This window comes from Heliconius melpomene, chromosome 5 (assembly GCF_056956725.1).
Source record: "Heliconius melpomene rosina isolate 202511_hmr_F chromosome 5, ASM5695672v1, whole genome shotgun sequence".
In the NCBI taxonomy this organism is placed as follows: domain Eukaryota; kingdom Metazoa; phylum Arthropoda; class Insecta; order Lepidoptera; family Nymphalidae; genus Heliconius; species Heliconius melpomene.
Genome location: NC_140393.1, coordinates 4062055 through 4086129, shown reverse-complemented (window position 1 = coordinate 4086129; position 24075 = coordinate 4062055). Strand labels below are relative to the sequence as shown.

Genomic DNA, 24075 nt, shown 5'->3' with positions numbered 1-24075 from the left:
AGCGGAAATGTAAATGGAAACGAGGTGGGCTCTAAAGCCGTGCCTCGAGGCACTCCTCTTTCGTAATTGTTTGAAAAGACTCATTCGAATCAACATACTGTATTCAATGCCTAGCGAATAAAGAAATGAGCATCAAAATCTGTTTTTGAGGCCAATCTTGGCACTAGAGGAAATGAAACATTTAATATTTTCAGTTTTTTTCGCTCTGGTGACGAGGCAAAACGCAGTGTAGATTTCCGCCACTCAACGCCCAATGCCTCCAGAATTCGGCTGAAAATGGGGAACCGAATGTCTTAACACTAGGTTCCCTCTATCGACCCTACTACACTAAAAAAAACACTCAAGTCAAAAACTTACTTGATTCTTTGACGCCTCTACGAAATGTTTCATATAATGTGCGTGTGTCTTCGTGTAGGTAGCGCAAATATCGGCCATTTTTCGCTTCTTTGTAAAACTTGGATACGCGGACCATTTCGGGGCCCTAGAAAAAAAACAAAAAGGGTAAATTATTAAAATATATATTTTTTTTATTTTATTTATAAAATATACTTAATTGAATTTAAAATGATAGGCTTATACATAAACAATAAAGGTTCAACGCCCTGAATCCTCGCAACAGGTAACTAATAAACAATCAGTTGTAATCTCTTTAACACTGTACACTCATGTAGTAAAGCTTATGAGGGCATATACTTTACAATACTTACAAATACATTTACATACTAATGATGACTGATCTTTTAGCACTTTTCTATTTAGTATCTATATGCAAATACCGGCCCGTTAACCTAATGTTTTTGACCTACAATTATTGAAAGAACGCACGAAATGTTATGGTTTGAAGATTGGACGACATTTTTAAATAGTAAATTTGTTATTTTAATATTTAAGTTCTTTTCGTATAGGAAACAGAAGAGAGGGAGCCACTGTCTAAAGACGTTTCGTTCCTCATTTTCCACGTATGTTGACTAGCGAAGCTTAACGCTGCTCTATCGCATCACAGAGCCCACGACGGCCTCAAATAAAATTATATTTATAGACGAAAGCTCATGACAAGTGTGTGACACTGTATTTTTTGTATACAGTACGTACATGTCAAGACGGCAAACATTTGACACATTTTAATGTTGAAAAGAGAAATGTTCGTAAGTCAACACTTTTTGTATGGAATAACATACAAAAAGATGAGAGATATTCACATTCATAGATCTCTGAATAACAGTTCTGTTCGGTCGGAGTACCTACCTAAAATATTTTAATCTATAATAAAATAATATTTAACATATAATAATAAATACTAATATGTAAATATACAAAATTATATATAAAATTGAACTTACAAATGTATAACTTTACACAAAGAGAATTACGAAACTATTTTAAACAATCATCACAACTCGAATTTACATTTAAAATGAATCATACAAAATAAAGCTTCCAGTATTAAACAGTCTAACATTCTTTTATGAGAATCTTTGTGGTTCTTAACCAATATATTATCAAACACTGTTCCAGACCATTATAGCACAAAAGTTAAATACTATAAAAGTTAATAAGTTTAAATAGTTGCAGTTAACTATCAAAGTTGCTATCTTTTTAATTTCCCAGATTATAGATTTATACGAAGAAAAATTATTGTAGATTGGCTTACATATAACAAAAGAGACAGGAACTTCACAATTTTTACCGTATAGTAGAATAGAAAGTGAGGAGCAGAAAACTGTCATAATTATTATGGTAGTAGGATTTCTATTTATTAGTAAATTTATTTTTTTAATTCTAGCTGTTGTATTTCACAGTTTTCGGCTAGCTCATAAAAATAAAATATAAATATATATATATATATAGTCATCTAAATCTCATCAATGACTGAAAATAACCAATAGTTTCGTTAAACGACTTTAAATTTCAGAAAAAAAACCTTGTTTACTTGTAAATATCGGTAATGTTTGCAATATTGTCAACTCAGTTATTCATTTTAATAATTTTGTTATTCATAAGCACCTAAGCTTTTCTCACTTAAAGGTTCACACTGTATCCGGCATAGAGAAGGGTAGGATAGGAAGTGTTAAAACACTCCATTACCCATTTTCCGCCAATTTTTTTTAAACATTGTGTGTTGAGTGGCCGAACTTAACGGGTTCATGCGTTGGCACCAGGGCGAAGAAATGAAAATACTAATAGATAATAATAATTAATTCCCCGAGCGGGGATCGAACCCACAACCGATGCGTTACAGCCATTCCACGACGGCCTCACATAAAGCTATTCTTATTATATAAACTATTTATAGTATATTTAGTCGACTTATCTTAAAATGGTACAAGGTGAGATGGACTCGGTAAATAGATATGTCGCGACAGTTGTGCGGTTTGCTGACCGGATATTTTTAAGAATCTAATGTGACATAAGCCACGCGTTGTTTCTGTTATTTCTGGATAGGATTCTAATAAAGTTTTAATAAAGATAGTTTGGCCACGTTACGCGCCGGCCTAAGAACTATGTCGGATGCAAGTGCCTTGCTATACCAGTTCCTGGAACGCGACCTCCCGGATGCCCAAGGAAGCGCTGGTTGGATGTCGTGATGCAGGACATGAAAGCCAATGGTCTAACCACCGAGGACGCAAAAGACCGTGCGAAGTGGAGTAGGTTGAGTAGGAAGGCAGACCCTGGTAATAGCCGGGATTAATACCAGGAAGAAGAAGAGGATTCTGATAAAGTTTTTATTTTGATGAGCTCGTTAATTGTTATATTTGCAAATATTTTTTTTAACAAATATATAAGTTTAACAAGATAATATAAGAAGAACAATGCGATGACATTTTAAAACATTTTAGCTGAATATTTTCTTCAGAAAAATAGTTTATATTAAATATTCATAATATTATCCTCCTATATCCTATATCTTATAAAACAAAGTCGCTTTTTGTGTCTGTCTGAACTTTCTAACTCTTCTTCTTCTAAACCACCCAACGGATTTGGATGCGGTTTTCACCATTACGTCGAGTATTTCTCAGGGAAGGTTTATATATAGTTTATTATTTGTACATTCTTATGTAAATTAACATAAATACAATAAATATGTATAAAGTCCTACCCGCTGAGACACTTTGGCGCATGCGCTGCTTTAATGGTGAATACTACATGAAAAAAATGTACTGAAGTATTGTTCCTCTTAATAAGATCTACAAAAAAGTCCACGACAGCATATTCGTATCTTTTAAGAATAACGTGTAGTGATCATGTTTCTGTCTAAAAATAGTAATTTCAATATATTTTTTATTGTGAGGGATATTTTTCCATAATGGTATTAATCCTTATCCTTTAAAATACTTTATTAATTTTCTACGTTAAACGAAGATAAAATTTGCTTTTTAAACTATTTCGAAATTGCGAATAGTTTTAGAGAAAAACGCATTTAATTGTTGACACATCACGCCGTTGACTCATCAGCTGTGCCGACTCAAGTTTTACTTATCCCTTACTCTCAGCATATAAATAAGTACATTAGTTACGTTGGCCATTTAATGTAGATCAAAACTGTCTTTTACTGTTTTTCATTTTAATAAGTACTTTAGAAGTTGTTACAATATCAAAAAAATCCTTGCTGCGAAACGGCTCGCCACTCGCCATGCGTCCGCCGTGCCCGCTTGCCTTACACGCATCGGTGGTTCAGTGGTAGAATGCTCGCCGGACACGCGGGCGGCCCGGGTTCGATTCCCGGCCCATGCATTCTATTTAATTTTCCTCACAGGCAGCCACGTCGTGCTTGCTTTTCATCAGGGACAGAATACCCCCTTCAGCATTAACCACAAGCTCAGCACGCATTGGATAATTGGAGTTGAATGTATTATTTAAGCGCGATATATTTGGTTTCACATTTTTTGTAGTAGTTATTAGTAGGTAGGTTTTTGTTTATAATTTCTTCCGTTTAAAAATAGTCATTTAACTATCTAAAAATAGTCATTTAAATATATTTTAATAAGTACTTGAAAAGATTAGAAGCACAGATTTAAAATTACGGTACCTATTAAAAAATCCTTGCTGTGTAAAACAATTGGAAAATCCTTATTGAAACTACAAAAATGCGGGTTGCATTAGGGTTTAATTAATTTTCACATTATCTTAAGTGCTTTGCAAACATACATTACATGAATAATCCAGTAGTTAAAGCGGGCGAAGCCGCAAGAGGGTCGCTAGTTTATTATAATACTTTCAGGATTTTATTCTTTTAAAGTGCTAAACAGATGGTCCGCTCGTAACTTTTATAAAATTATACAAAATTTGTGGGAAAATTTTTAAGGTCGCGTGAATGAGATGACTTTCGTGGCATCTTAAATTAATTTATTTTCGTGTGTGTGACATTGTAGGAAGGTCTGGCTAACGGCGTTTCCGCATAACATATGTATTTGCCAGCTTTCAAATTTAAATTATGACACTTTAAATATCATGTTTAACAGCTATTAGCGATTTCATTATTTATTTTTACCGTATATTATTTTTAATATTAAAGCACACAGCAGGGTAGGCAGAAGGAACCTGTGTATGTGGACGGAGTGTACCCAGAGCGAAGAAATGAAAAGATAATTTTAAATAAATATTCCATTCCCTTGAGTGGGATATAAAATGTACTTCGAGGTCCATCCAACTCGTAATTTCTTGAGGATGTCGTAAAATGGAGGAAGCATAATATGGGGAATTATAATAAAATTAACTAAATAATATGATACTATATGTAATAAATCATATGGAATGACGGAAAATTCTTTAATATTATATTTTTCAGTCTGTTCTTCATTTTTCCGCCTATTACGGCCACTGTCGCTTTCAAGGTGCCCTGAAGAGGACGGTACCTGAACCAGCTGATGTAGTTCAATTAGTAATCAGTATAATATATAATCTCTTATGAAAAATATTTTTAATTATTTATTTCTTAATATGTTAGGATTGTAAAACATAAACTGTTTCTTTTGTCTCTAACTCTTCTTAAGGGTATTTCCTTATGATGTCAGCTCACTTATAGCTATTAACCTCACTACATATACAGAATAACAGAGTAATCGACATTAATTATTACTTTACATATATATATTGCATATTATTAAAGCAAGTACCATTATTTGAGTCATACTCGTAAACATAAAGAATAAAGCTAGGTACGACAATAAAATATCACTCAATATCTAAATGTTGTAACGAGATTGATAGGAAATTTGGCATATTACCAAATATGTCACGAGATACTTATGTTTTGTTTACATGCATTCATTGTGGACTATTCTGAAGGGAACTCTGTTATAAACAATTATTATAAGCGTCAGGTTATTGTACTAAACTTTATAAAGAAATATTAACTTTTATAACCTCATATAATAATCAAATGCGGCGTTGAAATCCGCCACTCTATCTCAAATCTCTATCTAGAATTCGGTAATATCTTAATGATAGTGTCTTATTAATAGGTTCCCAGGTTCCCTTTCTATGTGCGGGATACAGTGTAAAGCTAAAAAAATATAATCTAATAATAAATAAATAACAGTTATACGAGTACATACATACATTAGGTATTTAGATATGGTTGGTAGATGCCGTTATTTACGATTGGGAACTATCAGATTTCACGTGATGGCTATGAATCTCAACTGAGTGTTTTATTATTTACTTACATATAAATAAAATTTAAATGTCTATCGGTGGTTTCAAAATAACAGTGTTTTTTCAAGTGCATATAGTGATTTAAACGATAGTAAACACAGATGGTTTTTAAAATTTTGTCTTATTTTGAAATAGCTAAAGCGATTTTCATTGCGTTTTTACTGGGAGATAAAGGAAGTAATGGAGCATCTTAGAAAGAAAGAAGAACTGAAACTACATACGTTGACTGCGCGCCAGTACCAAAGCCACGGGTAGCTTATTGTATTTTATAGACTAGTAAGCTATTAAGTAAGATCTTCCGTAACAACATACAATGTTTATTGTGCACTAGTGGGCCCGTGTGGGGCTACGCCCGCTTGAAATAGAAATATTAATAAAGAAATTGAAAACTAAAGATTCAGTTAATTCAGTAGAACAGTTGTATAAAATAACTGTTACGGCAATTAGCAAATGTTTACTTTAAATTGACATAACTTTTTTATTGATAAACCGATTTTAATAAAATAAACCCTAAATGTTTTCAAAAACTTGCCAAAATCCAATAGTGAAAACCGCATCTAAATCGGTTAAGTCAATTCTGAGATTAACGATAACAAACGCACAGACAAACAGACAGAAATTTTAAAAATCATTTTTTTTGGTTCTATTAGGTTAATAAAGGTTCCCAATAACATTTTTTTAAATATCTTCCAAGTACAGACACCGACCCTCTTACGATTTTATTATAAGTATATAGATATAGATTTATCTAATTATCAAAGTGAAATAATAGAGATGTGCAATAATAATAAAATGACATAAACTTTGATCAGAATCAACTTCACGCTGTATCCCGCACACAGCAGGGTACGCAGAGGGAACCTAGTGTTAAGACACTCCGTTCTCCACTTTCTGCCGAATTCTGGAGGCATTGCGTGTTGAGGGGCAGGAGTCAACGCCGCGCTCTGCCTCGACACCAGAGCGAAGAAATGAAAATATAAACGTAAATAAATATTTCACTTCCTCGAGTGGGGATCGAACCCACAACCGCCGCGTTACAGTCACACCCTTGTGCTGCTGCGCCACGACGGCCTCAACTAAACTTTGATTGATGACCATACTCATATAACAACCCATTCATGATAGATGATGTATAGTATGCCATTAGTAAGGTTTTATCAATACCAGTTATAAGATATATTAATAATATTACAACCGAGGTGCACTAAGTTTGTGATAACTCTTTAATCATTTCAAATTAATCATTTCTTAGTTCCATATTTTTATTTTTCTTCAAAAATTTTACAGGTTCCAAATACGGAAAACCTTCAGAATTTGGCGGAAAATGGGAAACGGAGTGTCTTAACAGTTGGCGATTACAGAAACTGACAATTGTGGGTTAAGAGGCAAAGTAGTGATGTCAAATGGAGAACAGAAAACGAAGAAGAGAAGTTAAATTATAAAACACGTACATATCTAAGAAAAAAAGTAAAAAAAAAACTTTTCATCAAAATTTTTACAAATATGTACTGATTCAGCGTCTATCGATATTACTAAAATAAAAATAGTTATTAACTACAGGGCGTCGGTGTGTAAATATAACAATTAATGTCTCCGCCTCTATCTCGTGACTCGTCTCGATTGTTTGCCAAAAATTTGAATTTTTTTTCGTATGTAAGAGTCACGGTTTCCCTAAGGTCACACATACGACTTTACATCTGTCACCAAGTCGTGAATATCATACATTTTGTACTATATTCTTGAAATAGAAAAACAATAATTGAAATGAAAATTATAATAGATATGTACGGTGTATCATATCAATCAAAAATTTAAAAAAATGCTTCACGCTGTATCCCGTACACTCATATTCTCATTTTCCGCCGAATTTTTCATGGCATTACATGTTGAGTGGCGGAACTCAACGCCGCGCTTTGCCTCGACACCAGAGCGAAGAAATTAAAATATAAATTTAAATAAATATTTCCTTTCTTCGAATGAGAATCGAACCCACAATCCGTCGATTTTGCAGCACACTTCGTGCCGCTGCGCCTACGACTGGCCTCTACATACATAAATATAAAAAAGTTTCATCGAAACGAATTCGAACCCACCACCATTATATATACCGTCAAACAAACGTCATTAATGATTGAAAATTATTTAGTAACTCAATTAAAAACATTATAAATAGCCAGATAAAATATATAAGTTGTATCAAATATCGATTAGAAGATCTAGTTGGCTAATAATATTTCATCATCATCATCATCATCATCAGCCTGTCCTCATCCACTGCTGGACATAGGCCTCTCCAATGGTACGCCACTGAGCTCGATCTTAATAATATTTAGATAGTGTAAATATTTATTTTATTGATATGAATGAACTAGAATTAAATCGATACATTAATTATTTTGAGCATACTTTACGTTCTCCATTCCAGGTTAAATAAACGTTAAGCTTAAGTAAACTTATAAATGCAGATAAAATTTGATATAGGTGGATTTAGTTTAATTATTATTATCATAGGAATAAAGTACTTTTAGTAGGTAACAATTTCATAATTGCTAAGATTTTTTCATAAAATATATTTATATATTTTCCATGTATTTAACATTAACAAGAAGTTATTTAAATATATATTGTATAAATTATTTAAATTGTTTGCTATAGCTATAAAATTTATAGCAAAATTAGTAAGTATTGGCAGTAAATAGTGCTCAAAGAGCCACGCGTACATATTTTATTACTGAAATTATTACTCATTAGCCATATTTTAAAGTTATGACACACAGCTATGAAATTCTGGAGAGGATTGATAGTCCATGTAAATTATGTTAAAAAATACATACTAGTATTATTCCTAGTATTAGAATTAATAATTATTACTAGAATTACTAGTATTAGAATATATACTAGAATATATTAGGCATTAATTAAAATACTTGCGTTATTATTTTGGATATAATTATTATCTGTCGTAGCGCAGTTTAAGCGATGTACGATCGTTGTGAGTTCGAATATTATCCGAGGGGATTTTTAAGTCATTTTTTTTTCTCTAGCTCCATAGAAAACAAATGTATCGTTAGTTTTCACGCCTTAACCTTAAGCACCTACTTTGTACGTTGAAGATGGATAATTAAAGAAGACAATTCTCAATTTTCTCCATATTGGTACATATTGTGTATATACATAGAGAAATGACACTAATAAATGAAACATTATTTGTGAATGTTAATAAGAATATAAAAATAAAGAAATTTCATTGCAAATATTCATATTTGCTGATAACTCCATAGTAAATGCTCAGATAAATATATTCAAGATTTACTCGTATTGTATGCAATACATATACAATGTACTGTATACAGCAAGTCAATAGTAAAAAAAAATCTTATAATTTAAGCAAAATTTACAATAGTTAAAGTAAACAAATAGCCTAATTCTACAAATTCATGGTACTGTAAGAACTTTAAAACATTATAAATTATATTATAAGCAAACTTAACGTTTTCCGCAATAAAATTTTCTAAACGATCGGATTGCGGTTATTCTGTTATTTTCCTTACGATTACATAATTTTAGTCAGTCATAAGATATTTATATAAGAAAAGAAGTATCTAGAATTTTTGTACTTTAATTCAGCTGTCGGCATCGTCGAGGCCTACGGATCCGAATGTAAATGGCAGGAGCACTGCCAACAATCGCAACTCAATTAACAATGTCTCAGACAAAACAGATTACAATAATTCTTTTTATAACATGTTTATTGCCATGTCATTGTCCATTTCATCCAATTTCTTTAAAATATTGAAATATTTATTACTAAAGTATAATAGTTTTCTGGACTAATAAATCTTAGAGTCTTTAAGAAATCGTTTAACTCTATCTTTTTCTATTCTCCTATAAAATTATTTTTGAAATTAACATGCAATCTCACTTTAATGACATCAGACTGGTCGGTCAAAGCTATAGGAGGTCGTAGCGGGGCGACCCCGATGCAGCAGTCACAGCACGCCATTCCAACTATACTATCACAGTACGATGCAATTCATTTATTTCTATCACTCATTTAAAGTTCATTGCGCAATTAGCACCACTTTTTGCATATAATATAATAACACTTTAAATATTTTGATATCTTAAGTATTCTTCTGTCACAAACACTTGAGAACACCGGCACAAAGTTGAAATACGGTTTCGATTATACAACTCGATGGTAGGAGGGTCTCGTCACTTTCGCTAGAGAGTTCTGAATAGTGACACGGGAGCAGCAGGGAGGGCAGCTCTTGGTACAATGAGTTAAAAATATCGCTCGAAGATGCGCACTGCCAATTCGAACGGCCATGTCGGTCGAGACATCTTGAGCTCTTGTGTGTGGGTATAAGGAACTCTACCAATATCCACCTTATAGGATGGATCAGGTGGAAAATGGATTTTGACGTATAAAATTATTTTACATCTCTAGGTTATAAGAGTATTTCCAGTCATTGACCTTTCGGTTGACATTTACTTACAATAATTTTAAAATAAAGTTAACATTTACCACTCAAGGTAAATAAAAAAATTAAATGTCTATAAAAAGTTATTTGTTGTGCATTTTTTTTAATAAATACAATATTATTTATGTATATAAAAAACTTCTTTTTATATATGTAGAGACTCTTGAATTTCGTAAGGACAACGAAAAGGATTAACGATTGCTTATTATATATAGAAATGATTCTATCAAATAAACACACGTGTTAATTTAAAAATTAAATTCTTTCTTATCAACTATTTCACCTATCATTAGTATTGTTTATCGGTCAAAACTCAATATGCTTATCGGTCATGAACCCAGTAATTTCACAGTGAATTAGCTGTCGATTAAACAACTTAATTATATATTTAGTAATTAAATGTAAACTATACGGCTAACCTTTCGAAGGTGACATGACAAGTTAGCAATAACCACACTGGATTGCACTTTTTTGTTTTATATAGCATTTAAGATAAGTAAATAGGTGCTATACAAAGATACACGTCAGATATTGTAAATTGCATTCGTTGTCTGTATGCACATTGCAGTAGAATTTAATTTATAAATTTGATCTGGAATTTTATGACATTCTCCAGAGAGATTATTTTTAGCATGATAGATAGAGGAAGCCTAGTGTTAAAACGCTACGTTTCCTATTTTTCACTGAATACAGATTATGGACGATACAAACAAAGATTTGAATATTTTAGATTAAATTATCACTATCTAGGGGAAAAGGAGAAAACAAATATTATAGTTTATTACTTTGACAACATTTTGAAGTTTCTGCAATACAAAATAAGAAAAAAAAAAGGGAAACGAAGTCATTACTCACTTTCATATGCTAATTACCATAAATTATGCTATATGAGTAAGTTAAGACACTCACCGGTTCAAGCAGGCTCTGTTCATGTAACGTGACCAAAGGTTTTTCTGGCTTTGGGCGGGTGCTGAGATAGAACGCGGAGGCAGCAGCGACGCCGGTCAGTGCCAAGGCACCGGCCGATCCACCAACCATCCATAAGTACTGATCTATTTCGCTCACTGTAACAAATATTTTAAATAAGTATAAATTTATAACAACGAATAACATTAATTTGATTTCATTGGTGGCGTAGGCACAAGGGTATGAATGTAACGCGACAGTTTTGGGTTCAATTCCTATTCGGGTGAATGAATTATTACTTATTAACATTTTCATTTCTTCGCTGTGGCATCAACACAAAAGGCGCTGATTTCCGCCACTCAACACGCAATGTATTGAAAAATATGTCGGGAAGTGAGGAACGGAGTGTCTTAACACTAGGTTTGCTCTGCCTACCCTGCTATATGCGTGAAACAGCGTGAAGCTGATTATTACTGTCTTATAACTCACTTTATTTCATAATGTTCTAAAAATAGACAAAAACATTTGTTTTTCAGTAGTGTAGATTTTTAAGTAATTATATATAGTTATTGGCTTAGCAACAAGAAAATCTCGTAAACTATTTTAAATTAAAAATCTCTTAACATGTTGTTTATCGGCAAGTCCAAAAACGGCGATAATGACAATACTCGTTAAGTTCTACTAAAATACTTCGTGAACCTGTATCATCGATAATAATCATCAACGGCCTTTGCTGTCAATCGCTACCATTGAAAATGCCGCCTACATATTTCTATAAGAAACAAAAAGAAAATGAAGGGTTATATTTAAATTAAAAAATGTACCGAGATTATTTTTATATTTCCATGTTTTATTAATATCATGAATATATATTTTTTTTTATCTCGAAATCGTAAAAGGCGTCAATTGCAATACGGAAGACAAAACGGCGAAGGAAACAACTTAACTTTATTATTTGCATAATCTGTGTACCTACTTAAATGGATATTTCAATATATGTAGTGTTTATTTTATATATTGGTTTCACATATATGTATGTAAGTAAAATGACATATATATATATATATATATATATATATATATATATATATATATATATGTAAGTAAAATGAGAAACTTTACTAACTCCAAAACCATTAATGTCGAAATTACGATGTAAAGTAGCTTTGTGTTAAAGGCAACACGACTATTAAATCGCTGTAATTTATTATTATTTTGTTTTTCAGCTTCACGATGAATCCCGCAAGGACCAGAGTAGGCAGAGGAAACCTAGTGTTAAGACACTCCGCTGCTCACTTTCCGCTGTATTTTGGGGGTATTACATGGTAAGTCACGGAACTCAACGCCGCGCTTTCGCGAAGAAATGAAAGTGAAGAATAAAATTAGAATCACAACGGGCCTCTGGTGTTATATTATTAGTTTCACATATACAAGTATAGATAGATATATGTGAATAAAATGAAAAAACTTTACTAACTCTAAAAACATAAACGTCAAGATTACGATGTAAAGTGCTACCACAAGTAAAAACAACACAACTATTAAACCGCTGTAATTTATAAGAAGAATAAACTCGAAGAAATGAAATATTTCCACGAGTCACACAGAATACATCCACTCAACACAAAATACCTCCAGAATTCGGTGCAAAGTGGGGAACGGAGTGTCTTAACACTAGGTTCCCTCTGCCTACCCTGCTGTATACGGCATGCATGAAGCATGAAGCTGATTATACAAAACGAAAGATACAACGAGGAAATGTAAATTGTCGTTAGGCTAATGGACGATCGAGCATATAACATGTTACGAAGAGACCATTTTCTATTATAATCAGACAAGGAAATGTCTAAGACAACTTTCTTACAGACCGTACCAGTTCCTGAACTATAAGCCGAGAGTTGCCGTTTAGAAAGTGGGCACTGGGGTGGGCAAGCGCCGGCGTCGCGTTCACAAGTAGGCACGAAGATTTCACGGGGATTCTCTCGCGCTTTCCACTTCCAATGTATGTACTGACACACTTTTACGTAGTTTGTCTTCAATGTGGATAGATAAATTGCAGTATAATACACGATTCAAATGTATGAAATGGTTATTGTATGAAGATAGAATAATTTCCGTATGTAGTGTTTTTACTTCGGTTTGTTATATTAAAGACATTTTGTCATCATATGTAGGGAAAAGTATTTTTTATGTATATTTTAGCTTCGGACTATGAATTCATAATTATTAATAAAAACATTAAATTAATTATATTCTCAACAATATATGAGTGGTAAAATTAATAATTATCATGTGTCATCCCTTATTTTAATAAGTTTGTGAGGCCAGTCATGGCGCAGAGGCATAAGCGTGCGACTATGAACGCGTCAGGTTCTGGGTTCGAATCTAACTCAAGGAAATGAAAAATTTATTTTATTTTCCGTGATATACAGTGTGAAGCTAAAAAATCTGCTTTCTTAACAATATTTCGTTAAAATGTATGGTAACAGGTACTTATAGAAGCAAATGTCGAAACTTCTACAGTCTGACTATTATTTATTAGAATGGCTTACATATAATTTGGAGGCGACATTTAAGGTCGCGTCGCTAACCTCGATTATTTGTCGTTGAATAACAGGAGGTACCTACTTGGTTGATTTCAAAAGTTCGAACCTTGGTGCTCCAATTTCCCCTCATTGTAGATTCAAAAAGCGTAACAGGCCTGACGGCCCTTGAAGGGCCAGCTGGTCTTGCAATATATATGGGCAAGTATTTTTTTATTCTAACTGAATAAATAATATGAAAAAAAAACAAGTGATATGAACTGCACGGTGTTGAACCCCGTCGCTCAACTGGCTATGCCCTGAAAATTCTACGGAAAGTGAGAAACGGAATGGCTTAACTAGGTTTCCTCTACCTACGCTAAAATATGTGGGATAAAACGTTAAGCTACAATTCGACGTTCTTTATTTACGTCTTCTCTAAAAAAAAAAAGAACTTCGAATAGAAGCAGCGGATTCCTCACAACTTTGAAAATATTTACAGAAGAATACTATACTTTGTACATTTCTTTGCTTCAACCTAAAGTACATTGAAGATATTTACTTACAACTATTACACTGGTTCCACCAAATATTCTTCTCCTTCGTATTGGATTCAGTCTTCTGTTTTTCAGTCTTCTTTAATTTCTTCTGTAGCTTACGGCATTTCTCCTTAACACTAATCTCAGTCTTTTTAGCCTCTGTCACGTTCACTTTGTCTTTTTTTAAACTAAGCATAAACTTTCCGCTTCCCATATTATTGTTGTTATTACACATATTTATAAAAGTATCACTTCGAATGTCGTATTAGCATTTTTGTTCTCATTTCACATCGTCGAGTCTCGTCGAGTCAACTGAATTATTAAAAAACGTTCATTTTATTTCATTACCGTAATTTAAGCACGCGTTCGCGCTGGACTGTCGTAAAGATATTCCGCATTGATTATTTTGTTGTAGAATGAAATGGAATCCATAAAATTAAAAGGTTTTATAGATTCATTTCGTGGGGGCCTTTGGCCTTGTGTGGGTCATTAACACTGCCAGTCGATATCTATATCTGAAACTAATCTAGCTTCTGATTTCATTGGTTGGACATCTTATCTATATTATTAATAATTTTATAAAACCGATGAATTTATAGACATAATTATTGATTACACTTAATAATTGAAACTGTAGTTGTTTCTTTTGTAGAAGAACTTACGTTTACTTTGATTTGAATTTTATTTAGAAAATCTATCATTTAATAAAATTTAATACAGTTGCTAAAATTAAGCACTTAAAAGTTGTTAGTAGTAACAAAAACTAGTAAATCATTGGAATAAAGACACAATTAACGAAATAAGAAACAACTAAATATGAACTATACAAATAAAGCTACCGACGTTAATAATTGACAACACCAATTATATAGCGAAGTGCAATGATATATTACCAGATTGTATTTAAATGTTTATAGCCATTTAAATTAGTACTGGGCAACTGGTAGAGTATTTAAATACCATGATACAGTACTCAGTATAATTACGAACGAGCGAACGAGTTTTATATCCGTAAATTCAATTTTACAGACAGAAACAGTAAAATTTAAATTGTAAAAATGCCTTATTTATTTACCACGCCTTGCGTTTATAGCGGCAGCTATAATTAATTATAATTAACTGTTGTAAATCAGGTGATACTAGAGAAACTTTTCTAATTTGAATAACTCTATGGGGCTATCGCAATTGAGGTGTGAATATTTCAACGAAATGGTTATGGGTTTAATCATTTTTATGATACCCAGGGCAGACAAATCAACGAAAATAAGAAAATCATACTTGATATCAAAAGAATTATAGGTAAGGTAAGGGAAGTATATTTTTCATTTGTTTCTTTCTTCTTGTTTCTGTTTTTGGTTTAAGTTAATTTATGTTTGTTTTTTTCGTTTTGTTTTAGTTAATTAATATCAATTATGGTGTAATAAAGTATCAAAATAACGGAACAACATAGAAAATTCCTAATAAAAACCTACGGCTCTGCCTATGTAAATTTAGACTTACAATTTACTAAGATATAATCAAATAAACCAATGACGCTCTATTGAATTCTAACAATGAATTGTTATCCTCGAATCGTGGTGACCCAATACCAATTCAAAAGTACCGTAGTGGGTGGAAGTACATATTTATGCTATAGTAGCTGGATTCAACCAAATGTTTTGTTTATTAATTTCAACTTAGAACGACGTCCGTTTCCAATAAATCATATACCAACAACTCGTAAAATTACTAGAGATATATGCTGAAAGCTCAAAACATACCAATTTTACTTATGGCTTGCAAAGGCGTTTTAGTATTGTTTTGTAAATATGATATGACGCAAAGTTCTTGTTTGGGCCATAATTTACATTGATATTTTTTAATTTAACGCTATATACCGCACATAACAGGGTAGGCAGGGAACCTGGCAACTAGGTTCCCAGAGTTCTGGAGTCTTATTATAAGAAATAACTCATTTACATATGCAACGTTATGCTCTTTTAGTCCATTGTTTATCTAGTTTATTTCAAAATGGATAAGGTATAGCAAAGTTAAACTAATATATATGATATCTCCGTTACTTCCATTTCTTGCTATTATTTTATATCTTTTAAATTATATTATTTTTACTACATTCCTTGCCATAATCAAATCTACAATATTCATCTAACAGTAGTTCCGTTCCCAGTTAACGGTTTATCTTGTATTTGTATCTGGTTCACAAAACAATAAAACGACATAGACAATTTTGCGGGAACTCGTTCTACCGTAACGTTAATGTCAACAGCCTTATGTAAAATTTTGGGCCTCGAATCAATCTTAATTATTTTAAAAATATTCAAAAATTCACAAACAACAGCTCTATTAAGCTTACTATTGAGAAATATAAAAGCTTATTTATTTTTTTCTGTAGCTTGTAGCTTCACGCTGTATCCCGCACACAGGATGGTAGGGAACTTAGTAATAAAACACTCATTTTCCCATTTTCCACCGAACTCTGAAGGCATTGCGTGGACAGTGGCGGAAATTAACGCCGCCCTTCGTCTCGACACTAAAGCTAAGAAATGAAGATATTAAATGTTTCATTTCCTCGAGTGGGGATCGAACCCACAACCAGTCGCGAATACTTGTGCCCCTGCCCCACGATTGGCCTAAAAATAAAAGCTTATTATTTGCATAATTTACGACATTGCCCGGTTAATTTAACTTAGAACTTAACACATAAATATTTACAATTATGATTGCACGTCAAATACCCAATAATCAAGAGCAAACAAGTTTCTATTTAAACGAATACTCGTATAACGCCGCTATATCAAAAATCAACGTTAGCCAAACTTAATTCACGCTTAAAGCACAATCTGAGGAAGTGCACACATTTTGACACAGTTTCTACTCCGCTAGCCACGAGGTCAACGACCGCACCATGTTTTGATATAGCCGTCAATTCAGCATCTGCCAATTTTTTGTGCCGAAAGTACCGCGCGTACAGTTAAGAGGTGTTTTCGGACCGTTTTAATTGCCTCGTAGTCACGCCGTCGTAGTAATATATACCGTTAGTGGAAAGTGATGACTGATGAAGGCTTCGGATCGTTTGATGATGAAAACGTGATGCACAGTTCATCGATCTTTAGATCTTTACATATAAAAAACCTCTTTTTAGATGATAAAAAAGAAGTTGTACAGTTTCACGGCATCCACGTCCATCTTGACTAGAACACTGTCACAATGAACCCATATTATTTTGTTGTGGTTTATTCAACAGTTTATTAGAGTTTTTCCCGCATAGTAATAATACTTTTATCTGTACTTAACGGTTTGCAGATTGTTTTTTTTGTTAAGCTTTTTTTTATTTAACTCCTGCAATGCAGTAGGTAAATGTAAAGATTAAAAAAACGTGATAAAACGTTCAAGGTAACTTATTACTCGCTAAATATTATATAAAATACTCGTATGCACTTAAACGAACATAAAAATTACAAGAATCCAGAGTGGATTGGATCTTAAATATGTATCATTAAAAATATTATTTTTCATATCACGGAACGATCTTCGAACATTGTGATTACGTTTTTGTATTAATAAGCACCTACTGGGTTTCAAAAGTTGAATCTCGATACAGGTGTAATTATTAATTATTATTAAAAACGAAAGTGTTTTTTTATTGGGTTTTATTAATATGTATTAATATGTCAATATTTCGCGCACGGTTCTCCTCGCTGTTGATACACGAGTGCACTTCCTAGGCGTTGCGCTTGCGCATACTAAACGAGGCACCCACGACAGTGAGTCACGCCCGCAAACTACTCGCTTTGTGCACGGTTGACGATATATAAAATTACATTTGCAGGTTGATTTGGTTTCAATGGGATTATGGTTTAGCTACTGGTTTTTCGGTTGCTATAATTTGATAGAATTTCAAAGGATTTTGTTTTTTGATTGTACGATTAAATATTAAATACTATATAGAATGTTTTCTAAAGTAAGAATCAAATTAGTTATTTTTATGGATTGATTATCAACAAATATTTTTAACCTATACTTTTGTTATTTGGTAGCTAAACAAATTTGGTAAATATTTGATATATTTGTATGTAAATATGCATTAAAGTACCTACCTAACCACATATACACGTGTTATATTAAAATAAATAAAGAGAAAGAGTTTTATTTATTCCTGTTGTAAATTATGAAAGTTAAAAAGACTTGAAAGCTATGACAGAACAAGTCTATAGCATCTGCATCCCATCCTTAGTGTTTCGTAGAAAATATTTCTTAGTCATTATTTATAGATTTACTTTACTACAGTCGTAAAGTTTTAAAATAACAAACATACATATATACTTATTGTATATAATAATACGTTATATAACATTGAATGAAATTTACATATTTATCAATGAAAGGTATTTTTAAATTAAGTCTAAATATCCAATTTACATTTATTTTGTTGTTTTCTTATATCAATCAATTGTTTTAAACATACATTATTTAATGATTTAACTTAACTTCAAAAAATACTTGATATAGAAAATATTTTAGAAAAATATATCTTAATCTGATGATATTCTATTTAAACCTGCAACGACAATTGCATCAATTGGCCAAGGTTAAGTTTTACATCGCGATGCATGCCTGGCTGATAGGACAGGATTGCGCGCAGGATGTCTTTACTGCTTCGCGGAACGTACTAGCGCTAGGAAATTTATTAGCCGGGTATGAATTCCGATTAGACTTTTATTTTGTTTTGCAAATGTATGTATGTATTATAAAAACTACGTATACTTCTATATATATATGCAATTATGCATTTTATATATGCAAGTTTGCATTTGTCTCATTTTTCTATCAAAGTATAAAAATGTAACGTAAGGTACGTAGCGAGATATGAACCCGAACCTCTTAAAATCTTTCCAAGATTCAAATAGCACTCTACGTCAAAATTTTTATACGTTTTCTAAAAAAAAAATTTTTTTCTCGTTCCTAAGTATCGAATAAGACATTAAAGCGTATACAAATATAATAATTTCAATCAAATTTATTTATTTATATTTGAGAAAGAAATATATATCATCGAGACGATAAGAATTTCTTAATTCAAGGTTAATGTCAGAGCATTATGTCAAGGGCAAGTTTTGATGTGAAAGAGGGTCTGCCTTTTATTTCTCTCGGTGTTTTAGAAAGGCTGCAAAGGGAGGCCTAATGTTGAAATTTCAAAAGCCTTTTAGCTAAGACTGGTGAACAAAAAGATCTTTCCAGAATAAAAGCGAAGGTTCTCTGGGGTATATGTAGGAATGATGAAGTTAGAATTCGATTTCGCCTTTTTATATTAAAATGAAAAAAGAAATAAAATAATAAATAAAGTAAGAATATTAACAATGAATGTACTAAGGCATATACAGAATTTCATCACACATTTGACAAGCATTGCAAATGCAGAAAATAAATGGTAGGCCCGACAACCACACATAATTTATAGCATTAAAAGCTTTCATCTAAACCTGAATTCACCATAAACTAATCAAAGGTTCCATTCAAAGGACAAATAAAGCATACGGGTCATAATCAGAAAAAGTGACCATTTTGTGTCTTTTCTTGTCCCGCTACTTTGAATGCGTTTTAAAAATACAATTTTAAAGATAGCTTAAATATTTTGCCATTTAAGATAAATTTACTTATTAACTTAAAGATTTTTGTAATATTTTAAATGTATTATGGCTAATAATAGTATTTTTTGTTAGTTGCAAAAATCCTTTCAAAATGCTTCCATACAATTTTTCGTGTCCCATTCACCACTTTACTTTTTAAAAATAGATTTGTTACGAATATTTATGGTTTTATTTGATTTCAGATGTGTTTATATTACTTTACATTATGCATAATATTAAATAGAACTACTTTTATTGATATATTATTTAGTAAATAGTATATATTAGTTAAGTAAATTTGTCCCAAAATATTGTCTTTTTGTTACTCAGGACTAGTAACGTACAATTAAATTATGAACGCAATTATTTTGAATGATATTTAATATTATTTTTTATTGTGGCACCATAATTCTTGAAGTCAATGCTGTCGTAACTACAACCAGTAGTGTTCTCGCAGCAGTTGAGGGGTTCAAATGTTTTAGAGGGAATGCGTGAAATTACATCTCAGGGTTATAAACGGCTTTTATTTTGGTAAGTATTCTATAATTTCGTTTTCTTGTTTATGTTATTTGCGTCTTTTTACAAAATCTCAAAAAAGAACTTTAGTGCTTGCACATGCAACACGTGGCTTATGAGCAAATATTTAAAAAGGTTAGAATTTCTCAGATTTTATTCTCAATTTTGTTATATTTCGTTACGTAACGGAACTGAGAAAATATGAAGCCTAGTTCATAATTACGTTACCATAGGAAGATTATGTATATAAAAAAAAATGCTGGCATATGAAAAAAATAATTAGTGACTTTTGATAACGTGAAGTAACCAAAAATAATGATTTTTAAGTTTTTTGTCTGTTTGCTTGTTTGTTTAATGTGTTTGTGCACGCTTATCTCAGAACGGCTTAACCGATTTAGTTAAAAACATTTTTTTATTCTTCCTGAAATTAGTTGTGATTTTGTAATTTTTTTTTTTCTCTGGAGATAGTGCATTAATAAATATGTAGCTCAAGCGGGTGAGGCTTTTATTTAAAAACAAATAGGTTCTGTACTAGACAATATACATGAAATATTATTAAATACCTATTGATAACTATTTTTTATTTTCAGTAAGCGTCATGGCTCCTATGTCAAATGCTGATAGACAAAAAAGATATAGAGAACGTCTTAAACAGACCAATCCTATTAATGAAGATATGCGAAATAAACACTTACAAAGAATTCAACTTAATTCCCGTGATAACGACTCAAATTTTGATATATTTTAAAGTGGGTTTAATTTTATCATTAACTTTGTGATTTCTAACTAGAAATATAAGTTTATTACGTTACGAACTAGCGTTATTATATAGTTAATATTGTCACTTTGTTATGTTTTCTTACATTTATAATCTATTAATTCAACGATTGAATCTTTAAAATTTTAATTTGTGTCTCATTAAATAAAAAAAACCAATAGTTTTATTCATATAATATTCTTATTTTGTTGTGTATAATGCCTTATAACATCAGTTTCGTAACAAACATTATCAGTATTGTTACTTATCAGTTACGTTACGAATTCGAAAATGTCCACTTTTCTGATTATGACCCATACACCTTCTTAGAACGAACAACGAGCCTTTAGAGTCTCGTTCTGACCCACAAACGTGCAGATCAAATTTCCCCATGGAGCAAGCATCGTGATCGCCCAAGGCACGATCGCAATCGTTTATATAGGCAACAGTTGCTATTAAAATAATGATTGCTTGCAAGTCTTTTCAAGCAATAAAGTGTACTATTACATAGTGAAGCTCGTATGGTGTGACATGAGATTGCAAAAATATGACTTGTAAATAGAGACTTCTCATCTCGAAAGCGATTCCATTTTCCCGTATACTTTTTAGAAAACATATAAAATTATTACGTAGCTGGATTTGAACCCGCACCTTTTCGAATCTACTAGACCGTCTATGAAAATAGTGTAACATAAAACGATTAAAGCCACAGAACATTTAAATTAAAATTACAATCGCTTACATGGATTTATATAATTTTGTTAAATTTTAACTATAATTTTGGTATTACATTTCAAACAGTTCAAAACTTACAACCATCAAGTGTTAAGTAAACAAGTATCGCAATCTACACTTATCGTACAAGGGAGTTGGAACCTGACAGTAAAACCATCCAGCTTTACCTGCTTATATATCTAGATACTTGTAAGTTGAGAGCACAATAAAAACACGACAGAATCGTTACGACATTCCAGCCGCGCGGGCACTACCTACGGAATTTATAAACACTACGTTTTTCTATCACGTTGTTATCGATCGTCACTTATACAGCTTGGTCGAGGCGAGATGCGCGTGCGCTGCTATTAGCGCGGCCGTTACGACGGCGGTCCGGAGCGACAGTGCCGCACGCCTCCCCAGGCTTTGCCTAGCTGCCTCTCTCTTTTAAGTTGACACGAGGTAAGCCAACTTCAGCTCTTTGATTTGTGGTTTATTTTTCTTGACTCTCGATTGCTATGCCAATGTCTACAATTATCATATAAGGCGGTTTTATAATAAATTGTAAGTATAGTTAATAAAACTATTTCAGTTATGTTTCTAGAAAAAAACTGATAAAGAATAATAAAAGAAGAATAATCTCAAAGATTACTTTGCCTTAGTGCCTATCAATCAAAAGAACTGCTAGAGATGCTTTAAGTTAAGAAAAAAGTAACATACAAAAAAAAATTAAACGATATATAAATACCATAGAAATTTAATATATAAGACCCTTGAAATAAGCGAAATTTAAACTGTATTATTCACTTAAGAATACCTAGTGAAGTATTCATTCCAAGAACATATCACTTAAAGTTTTTGTTTACATTGCACTACTAAATGAATTGAGGCCAGTCGTGGCGCAGGGGCACAAGCGTGTCTGTAAAGGCAGTCTGATCAAGCAGTATAATCCCGCATACAGCAGTGTTAGGCAAAGGGAACCTAGTGTTAAGAGACTCCGTTCCCCACTTTTCGTATTTTGTCTTGTTACCTGAGCGAGTAAAAGAAAATATTGTAATAATTCATTCCTTCCTATGAGGAATCGAATCCACAACCGTCTCTAGTCACACGCTATTGCGCCACGACTTCCTCAATTTGCCTTTTGTTAACTTCTCTAAATATATATTTTATTGAATTATACGCAGATTACAGATTCATATATCATTGTTAATATGAAAAAAGAATATACAGTAGTCTATGTATATGTACCTACATACAGTAGATAGCAAATCAACAGATAATTAATTTTATCACCTTTTAACGCCGGTGTCGCGCGGTTTGGGCGATGCTGACAAAATCCAACAATTGTTGGTACTGCGTAATGTTTCTATTCAGCTATATTATGTTTTTAAATATATATATATATATATATATATATATATAGAGGTTTTATTAATATTGTAGACTAATTGTTTAGATGAATAACTTACTTAAGTCCATTCAAGTCACAAACGGCTCAGTACCGGCAATAATAAGTATATTTCAGTTCAGTTCTTAAATTAAAGCATTTCAAACGCGCCAGATGAGCACAAACCACTTCTCCAATGTCGCGTTGTATGGAGAACACACGAAGAAGTTTGTACGGTAAATAAGGCCCGTATTTGTAAATCGCTCTCAAATCTGAGATCGATCTTGGGATGCCATTCATAAATTATATAGCTTAAATGAAAATAACATCTCAAAATCGATCTCAGACTTGAAAGCGATATATAAATACGGGCGTAAGCATATTTCTCTTTTTACTTTAAATCAATTTGACATTTGGCAAAGACAAAACAGAGAACAAGAAACTCTAGTTAAAGTTTCAATGGAACAGAATCAATTCACTCTTGTATTTAAAGCGTGAATGTTGTACGCGTAAATGCGGCACGCTTACGTCACGGCGGGTCCCGTTTTACAACAATCGAAATTGTTTTTCTAAGGTATTAAATAAGGTTTATTTGTGACCATTTATGTATAGGTTTATAGAAAAATATTTAAATTGAATTTTGGTTATGCTACTTTATACAATTGTTTTTTATATTATATTCTAGTTTTAAAAGACATATTCAAGAATACAAAAAAAAATATGAATTCAACTTACGCTTTTAATTAAGGGGGTAAATAGCTAAAAATATAATGGATAGACAAGAAACTCTTATACAACAAATATGAACAATATAATGCATATAGTCTGTTTTGTTTTCTCATTTCTTTTGCTTCACGCTGTATCCCGCAAGCAGCAGGGTAGGCAGAGGGAACCTAGTGTTAAGAGACTCCGTTCCCCACTTTTCGTATTTTGTCTTGTTACCTGAGCGAGTAAAAGAAAATATTGTA

The 24075-nt window shown here is 32.2% G+C and overlaps 1 protein-coding gene and 1 non-coding gene across 10 annotated transcripts in view; one reads left to right on the top strand and one right to left on the bottom strand.

Annotated features, from left to right (window-relative positions):
• LOC146538939 (long-chain-fatty-acid--CoA ligase 5) overlaps positions 1 to 24075 on the bottom strand; it is a 56228-nt gene that overhangs the window by 11090 nt on the left and 21063 nt on the right. For 2 of the 9 annotated variants that reach the window (XM_085185321.1, XM_085185320.1), the window contains exons 3-4: positions 11049 to 11203; positions 358 to 481 (exon numbers count right to left, since the gene is read on the bottom strand). In XM_085185321.1, coding sequence (XP_085041447.1) covers positions 358 to 481; positions 11049 to 11203 — 279 coding nt within the window. Of the gene's footprint in view, positions 1 to 357; positions 482 to 9577; positions 9915 to 11048; positions 11204 to 14133; positions 14483 to 21908; positions 22124 to 24075 lie in introns of those variants that run through there. The other 7 variants (XM_085185317.1, XM_085185318.1, XM_085185316.1 and 4 more) reach the window with 7 other exon arrangements.
• Positions 3662 to 3732, top strand: TRNAV-GAC (transfer RNA valine (anticodon GAC)). Its single transcript has one exon. It is a non-coding gene; the product is annotated as a tRNA-Val (tRNA).